We start from the raw sequence: 8415 nt of genomic DNA, 5'->3' as shown, positions 1-8415 counted from the left end.
AAATCAACACATGTTCTCCTATTTCACACATGACAAGGATTTATAGTCCTTTTCATACTAAGAACTCTACATGTGAAGATTTAGGAATATATATCACTTATAAAATAAAAAATTAAAGATGAATATTCAAGTTTCATAGCTTCAAATTGAGATCAAGAGTATCTCCCATTTCATGACCATTCTGAGTTCTGGATGTTTGTCCATTTTGTGTCTCTGCTGGTGGGATGAAGTTGTACATATGTTGTCTTTGCTGGTGGAATCTGTACCCTGGTGGAGCATGGAATTGATCTTCTATATTTCCCTGTAGCATAAAAAAAAAATAGAGGTTAAGAATGAGCTATAATGATATTAGCAAAAATTGGTCCAACCCGTTATCCGACTCAATCAAATTAGATCGATTTGGGTTGGTCCAATCCGCTATCCGACTCAATCAAATTACTCATAAGTATTCTCTCATTTCACTTAATTCCTTCCCCTCCAAGGCACACATTATAGAACTAATCCTACTGTTACCTACTAAAAATATAATAATATAACTGTCACACCAATAATTTTGAAAGCATGTTTTTTTATCCAAGAACATATAATATAACTGTTCCTACTATATACTGTTACCTAAAAACATAGTGATGAAATGGAAAAAAAAAACTATTTTAGCTAATGAGTGTTGCACAAACCTCAGGGGATTCTTGGTTGTTCAATGCTAGGGGTTTTGAAGGTTGACATGAAGTAGGAGTAGGTGGAGCCAAAGTGAGAAAACTTGCATCAAAATCCTTAATCCCTTTATCTCTTCTCTTTGAGTTTGGATCAGAGTTTGATGCTGAACAAGATTGGGATTCTCTGCATATAAATCAGATACACGTGGTGTGAGACGACAACTGTTTCAATATACTCCCTCGCGAAAGTGCTTAAATTATTATAACTGAAAATAACCTGGAAGTTGAACTGCCAGCATCAAAATGAAATCCACTTCCCCTATCATATGAAGTTCTTGCATTTGTACTTATTTCACCAGAGTGAGGCATTCTATAATTCAATGCAGGGGCTTGTGGAAAATCCATGGAGAAAGGGTATGGCCTTTTCATGCCAATCATCATCTGCATAAAGTTTAAAACACCTTTACTAAATTTCATAAACTTACAAAAAGCAAATCATGAGAAAAATATTTTATATCAAGATTTCACTGAATTCATTGAAAACGTGAGTTATTAAGATAAGATGTGAACATTTTAACCGAACGAGCAAAATATTATAGTCATATAGATAATAAATGAGGAAATTAATAGCACGGTTATTCAATAGGACTTGCCGCAGTCACAAATTCATTGCATATACGCAGTCAGCACACAGTGGCTGTTGGATCAACCGATTAAGATCAACAGTCCGAATTTGAAGCTCGGTATTTTAGAATGTAGAAAGAAAAAAAAATACAAAATCTACTCGCTTTCTACACCGATGTGTTTACTGCGGTAATTTGTGACCGCAACAAATCTAATTAAAAACTAACTTCCAATTAAATAATAAAAAAGTGATATGCACATCAAAGTTTTTAAATGTGGTACGCAATCGCGAGTTTGGCCGTGACGTCAATGTGTTTGATGTCTCTTTGGCTGTAATGTAAACACAATTATGGCTTCACCTGCCGTGCTTGACCACAATTTTAAGCAATATCAAGGACTGTGACATGACCTTGATCTAAAACCTCTGACATATACTAAAATACAGATCAAACAGAACTATGCAGATGGATTGTGAACTAGGTTAAGTGCAAATCTTGCAAGTAAAAAATATACCTTCTCCCCCGGCCTCATCGGCATACCATTGCTACTACAGTTTTGGTTTGAAGGGGGCTCAATTGACAGTTGAGGCACATGTGTTGATGAAGTTCCTGATATGCTGTTACTCACCTACATGTATCAAAATCAAATCTTTCATATTCCATAGATACAAAATTCACAAAATGATGCCAAATATAAACCAAATCATAGAAATTAACATATGAAAACCATAAATTAAATAAAATGTATGTTACCACTTGTGAAGAATGTTGATGATGAAACTGTGGTGGTCTTTGGACCCAATTAGGCATAGGCCAAATTTGATTTGATTCAAAAGGAAAACTTGGTAGAAATGGTAATCCATGTTGAACACCAAAATTTTCCTTCTCAAAATCTAACTCATGAGAGTTCCATAACTTAGGCACATTCCCAAACATACCACTATTAGGCAATGGAACAGTACTAGGAGCTTTACCATTAAAATGTTGCATTGAAATTGAAGATCTAAACTCATCTAATGATGGTAAAGGTAAAGGCTTTGTAGAAGAATTTTGGTTCATGAGATTAAAATTGGTAATTGGAAGAGGTAAAAAGTTTGATATGGATGATGGTGATGTAGATGATGATGCAGAATTTGGTGATGGTAAAATTATAGTACCATCTTTTGAGTGATTATAATTTTTAATTGGAGGAGGCAAATAAGCTGAAATAGAATTTTGTGATGATGATGTAGAATTTTGTGATGGTGAAATTACAACACCATCTTTCATGTGTTGTTCTTCAAGAATTTTTTCAAGCTGTGCTACACCAAGACCTCTTTGAGGTACCTTTCTTTGTCTTGGCCTCCTAGTAATAGATCTACCATTGATACAATTGTTTCTTGATTGATCTTCTTGTTCTTGAGACATTTTTGATTCATCTTCCATCAAGAAAATCAAAAACTAAACACAAGTATTCAAGAAAGAAAAAAAAAAAAAAAAAAAAAAGATACAACACAACAACTATGGCCTAATTGTTTGCAATGACAATGAATCAAGATGGAATCTTTAAAGCAAAATTCAGAAACCCTTTGAGTATTTATAGAGAAAGATTAGAGAGTAAATTTTTTTTAATGTAATTTTGATATCTAAAAAGCCTAAAATTCGGAACAGTATCTGAGACTAAAATCTAAAAGGGTTATTTTAAAAATTACCTAATAATCCAAAAAGCAAGGCCACAATTAAGCAGAAAAAAGTGTGTAGCTGAAGACTGAAAAATCTATAAGATTTATCTGAAATATATGTTGCTTGTCTGAGATGACAACATAGTATATATGAAATAAAATAAATTAGAAGCACTATATGATATATTTTGAAAATTCAAACCATGCAAGCAAATCTAAAGTAACTATGAATGAGAGTAATATTCACTCATTTTTCGCCAAAGTTCTCGCTCCACTCTCCTTATTTTGTTCCTAGAGTTACTCTCATATTAACTTTCTTTCTGTCACACTCAATCCTAAGATGTAGTTCAAGTCTTTTGTGTAGATCACATTTCTCTCTCTAAATCATTTTTTTTAGTACTAAAAGTAGCTAAGAGACAGTTTTGGTAGTACTAGAAAGTGTCATCTTAGGTTGTTTGTTTCATTTCATTTTAGGGAGTGGACCTTGGTTGGCTATTGGGGCCCAACTGTGGGTTCCACTTTTTGTGATCCTTTATTATTTTTTTAAGGGAAAGTGATACTATATTTTATTTAGTTCTTTTTGGAAAAACTAATATTTTAATTAAACATAACATTGTTTATCATTTTTAATTAAAAAATTTCATCATTATATTTAGCTATGTTGTAAAGGATATATTGGCACACGTTTCCTACATGTAACCACTACTAATACAACAATGTATCATATGATGCTCGGATACTCCAAACATAATAATGTATTCTGATTAGATATGCATCGAATCCTGATACCCCATATATTAAGAAGAAGGGTAAATCAAAATATTTTATCAAATATTTTAAATTAAAATAATTTATCAAATACTTATAAAATATTTCACGAATACACATAGATACTTATAAAATATTACACTAATATCAGTCATATAAAAGATGAAGAATAAACAAGTTGGTTTTTCAACTTTCACCACACTCACATGTATACTATATTTGATTTATTTCTTTCATTTAACTAAACTGACTTGGTTAGGTTTGAATTTTAGACAAATAAAAGACTTTTTAAGTGTTCCATCTAAAAAAGGATAAAGATGATTACTTATTTAGGTGGTTACATATATTATCAATGACACTTTCATTATTAGAAATTATTGGGTGATATATAAAAAATATTATTTGAGAAAAGTAATCCTTAAATGCGCTTATGCTCTTCGAAAGGGTTAGTCTTTAGAGTTATGTACATATGACGTTTTAGATCGAGTCTGATCCCCCTCAGATCATATGATATTCTGCGAAACCAACAAAATAAAGGTTTTCTTTTCATTTAATTTTACCGGAAGAAAAGGGAGAGAAAATGAACTGCACCGCTTCCCTCTCATCCGCACTTTGAAAAAGTTTGCAGTTGAGGAATCTCCGTAGTTGAATGAGGATTATTTTGTTCATATTCTAACTATATTGAATCTACTTTAAAATTCACATCAAAATAGAAATTATTTAATTTTCATATAATGACCAAGATTTGTTCCCGTAAACATAGCTCAGTTGGCAGGGACAATGCATTATTATATGCAGGGGCCGGGGTTCGAACCCCAGACAACCCACTTATTCACTTTAAAAGTGAATTTCTATCCGCTTTTCTACTATGTTTAATTATATATAGAAATATATTTCAATTTTGACATATACTATGATTAAATGTTTTTGACAAATAAGATTAAAAAAATATTATCTAATATTGTTCATATTGTAATGGAGTTGTTCCTATTTTAATGGGCCTTACCTTTTTTTAAATTAATAACTTAAATATTGTTATAAAAAGGATTAAGTAGTAAATAGATTTAATGAAAGGTAAATATGAAGGAAAAAAAATCCATCCCCAATTGATGTGTTTCTTTTATATATTGATATTTTTTTTAATAAGCCAAAATGGAATATGATATTAGACGGGAGTGAGACACCGCGTACAAGGTGTGCAACGGATGAAACACCCCAAAAAATTACAAAGTCTCTGGTGCACAATTAAGGGAGCACCGCCCTTTTAGCATGAAAAAGAATGAAATAATTACACAAAAACACTCATGCATGACAGCGGGTTTCACCACCAATCATGATAATCAAAAGCGAAGGTGAATAAGTGTGGTTTTATCCACAAAAAGGAAGTAAGCTTGATCCTGTCAATAATAATAAGAGTATTAGCCGCTTTATTGTTGAAAATCCGATTGTTCCTCTCTTTTATATATTGTTATAGAAGAAGATATAGATATTTTTTATGTTTTGTATCTTCCTTTTTGTAAGAGAATTAGTTATATTTTTTTTAACTCAACTTGTTATTTTAATAGTAAGTTGAAAGTAAAATTGATCCTTTATCCATTATTTTTTTCCCTTTTGTTCCATTTTAATAACATGTATTTTAACCCATTTGGAGTTGGCTTAGTGGTTGATTTGGGATCTTGAAGTTTGCTCCTCTCAAGGTCTCAGGTTCGATTCCCTTTTAAATGGGGTGCCCGCAAGTGAGCGGTGAGATTGATCCCATCAGATTAGTCGGTCCTTAGATCGGATGCTAAATTTTTTAAAAAAAAAATGTACTTTTCCGGGCTTCGGTCCTCTATGTAATAAAAAAATACATGTATTTTCTACTTGATCCATTCTTTTTAAGTGTCATATTAGTTTTGTTAAAAACAAAAAGTCTCATATTAGCATAAAGCTCTCTACCATGGTAGTGGGTTTTCGGAGTTTATATTTCTTTCTGTTATACCCTAATTTTAAACTAGGCTTAAATGCAATTTTACCCCTCTATTTTGATTGAATCTGAATTTTATCCCCCCTATTTTAAAACTTGGAATTTTACCCCCTCTATTTTGATTGAATCGGGATTTTGCCCCCCTTATTTTAAAACTCGGAATTTTACCCCCTCTATTTTACGTTTTTCAGAATTTTACCCCCTATTTTAAAATAAAGAACCAAAAAATACTAGAAAAATAAAGAAACGATTAGAAAAAATTAATTTGGTAAAAAAAATATAAGGAAAACAAGAAAACACAAAAAAAACTAAAAAAATAGAAAAACAATGAAATTATAAGAAAAAATTCAATTAAGAATACATGAAAAAACTAATTTGCACCTCTAAATATTTGCTATTTTCAAGTATTTTCATACTAGTTTTTTATTTTATTTTTAGAGATCATACTAGTTTTATGCATTTTTTTCTAGTATTTTTTATTCATTTTTTTTAGTATTTTTTTGGTTTTATTTTTATTTTTTCATTAAAAAACATTTAATACAAATAATTAATTATGTGGATAAAATAGGGGGAGGGGGTAAAATCCTGAAAAACATAAAATAGAGGGGGATAAAATTCCAAGTTTTAAAATAGGGGAGGCAAAATCCAGAACCAATAAAAATAGAAGGGGTAAAATTCCGAATTTTAAAATAGAGGGGGTAAAATTCAGATTCAATCAAAATAGAGGGGATAAAATTGCATTTAAGCCTTTAAACTATCACCTGCTCTATATTTTCAATTACTCAAGATACACTCAATCTCTCTTTAAAAAATTCCTATTTCATTAAAACAATCTCTCTCTCTCCAATAAATTTGATGTCTTCTTTATAACAAATAAGTGCGAAACAAGTTCCCTCTTTTCAATAAATTCCTATTTTCTCTCATACTCTATCTTTTTAATTGATTAACTTTTCACTTTTAAGGTATTAAGTAAATTTATTGTTTAGTAAAAAAAAAATTTCTATATCATGGAACCATTATTATAAGGAACATGGTTTAGTTTCACAAAAGTTTAAATTTACACATAACAAAAAATAAACATTGTTTTAAAAAAATAAATAAATAAACTTGAAAGGGTATAATAAATTAACTTATGACTTGTTGCTTTCATTTAACTAAACTGACTTAGTTTGGTTTAGTTTGACTTCCAGACAAGTAAAGGATTCTTATAAGCACTTCACCAGGAAAAGTAAAAAATAAGAATGACTTACATTGGTTAGAAATTATTCAGCGATATATAAAAAATATTATTTGAGAGAAGTAACCCTTAAATGTGCTTATGCTCTTTGAAAGAAAGGGTTAGTCTTTAGAGTTATCTACGGATGACGTTTTAGACCAAGTTTGATCACTTCAAACTAGATGATATTTAGCGAAACCAATAAAATAAATGTTGCTTTTCATTTAATTTTACCGGAAGATGCTCTTCGAAAGGGCTAGTCTTTAGAGTTATATACATATGAGGTTTTAGACTGAGCCCGATCCACCTCAGATAAGATGATATTCCGCGATACAAACAAATAAAATGTTGCTTTTCATTAAATTTTACCGGAGGAAAAGGGAGAAAAAATGAACTACACCGCTTCCTGTCATCCGCAATTGGAAAAAGTTTGCAGTTGAGGAATCTTGGTAGTTTAATTAGGATTACATTGTTCGTATTGTAATTATATGAATCTACTTTATAATTATCTCAAAATAGAAATTATTTAATTTTCATATAATGACCAAGATTTACGATTGTGCGAATACAAAAAGCTAAATCGAGTTACATGTATTGTCATTATTAGTATTTCATTTAATTTTACCGGAAGATGCTCTTCGAAAGGGCTAGTCTTTAGAGTTATGTACAAATGACGTTTTAAACTCAGCCCGATCCACCTCAGATAAGATGATATTACACGATACGAACAAAAATATTGTTGCTTTTCATTTAATTTTATCGGAAAAAAAGGGAGAAAAATAAACTACACCGCTTCCCTGTCATCTGCAATTGGAAAAAGTTTGCACTTGAGGAATCTTGGTAGTTGAATTAGGATTAAATTGTTCATATTGTAATTATATAAATCTACTTTAAAATTATCTCAAAATATAAATTATTTATTTTTATATAATGACCAAGATTTACGATTATGCGAATACAAAAAGCTAAACCGAGTTACATCAATTGTCATTATTAGTATAACATCATGATGGATGATGTAAGATTTTTACATGTCATAAAATTATTTACACGTAACTATAATATGATTGTTTCTGCAGGGAGTTGCATATTTCATAAACATTTTCACAATATTTATCATATTAAGTGTTTGGGTATAAAGTGTTTGTTTGTGTAAAACTATTTTCCTACTTATGACATAAAATTAAAACGATAAGAGATAGGGCTATTTCGCTTGCGGTCAGAGACATCAACCAAGCGTAACAGCTGCAATCTCTCGATCGATTAACATATTCTAGCTTTTTAAACGATATTATCACAATCACTCGACAATATCATTCGTGTCCAAATGATATCGTTATTTCTAAGGGATCGTTGAAACATCGATTTCCCAAATATTTAAACGATCACAAAGTCGATTGGATCGTTTAATCGACGATTTCTCAACCGATTAAATGACCCAAAAGCATTAAGTTTTAGATTAAAAGTGATTATCAAATATTAACATCCATGTTTAGAGTGATAACTTAAGATGGATTGTTATTCT

At 30.6% G+C, this 8415-nt stretch overlaps 1 protein-coding gene across 2 annotated transcripts; it reads right to left on the bottom strand.

Annotated features, from left to right (window-relative positions):
* Positions 1-3286, bottom strand: LOC120578236 (DNA N6-methyl adenine demethylase). 2 transcript variants are annotated; one of them, XM_039830705.1, is made up of 6 exons: positions 2971-3286; positions 2033-2697; positions 1794-1907; positions 934-1097; positions 678-840; positions 1-301 (listed from the first exon to the last, which is right to left on the bottom strand). In XM_039830705.1, exons 2-6 carry the CDS (start codon positions 2684-2686, stop codon positions 134-136), a joined length of 1263 nt encoding a protein of 420 aa, XP_039686639.1. In that variant the 5' UTR covers positions 2687-2697; positions 2971-3286; the 3' UTR covers positions 1-133. The 2 variants fall into 2 exon arrangements, with proteins under 2 accessions (XP_039686639.1, XP_039686638.1); XM_039830704.1 differs by having other exon boundaries at positions 2033-3286.
* Between the last annotated feature and the right edge of the window lie 5129 nt (positions 3287-8415).

The sequence above is a fragment of the Medicago truncatula genome, chromosome 2 (genome assembly GCF_003473485.1).
Source record: "Medicago truncatula cultivar Jemalong A17 chromosome 2, MtrunA17r5.0-ANR, whole genome shotgun sequence".
Classification (NCBI taxonomy): domain Eukaryota; kingdom Viridiplantae; phylum Streptophyta; class Magnoliopsida; order Fabales; family Fabaceae; genus Medicago; species Medicago truncatula.
This window is presented reverse-complemented; position numbering and strand designations above follow the sequence as displayed.

Coding starts and splice junctions, on each gene's coding strand:
- LOC120578236 (XM_039830704.1), bottom strand. CDS start 2,704: ATGGAAGATGAATCAAAAATGTCTCAAGAACAAGAAGATCAATCAAGA. Junction 1,908..2,032: donor ATCAACATTCTTCACAAGTG/GTAACATACATT, acceptor TGATACATGTAG/GTGAGTAACAGCATATCAGG. Junction 302..677: donor ACAACCAAGAATCCCCTGAG/GTTTGTGCAACA, acceptor TTTATGCTACAG/GGAAATATAGAAGATCAATT.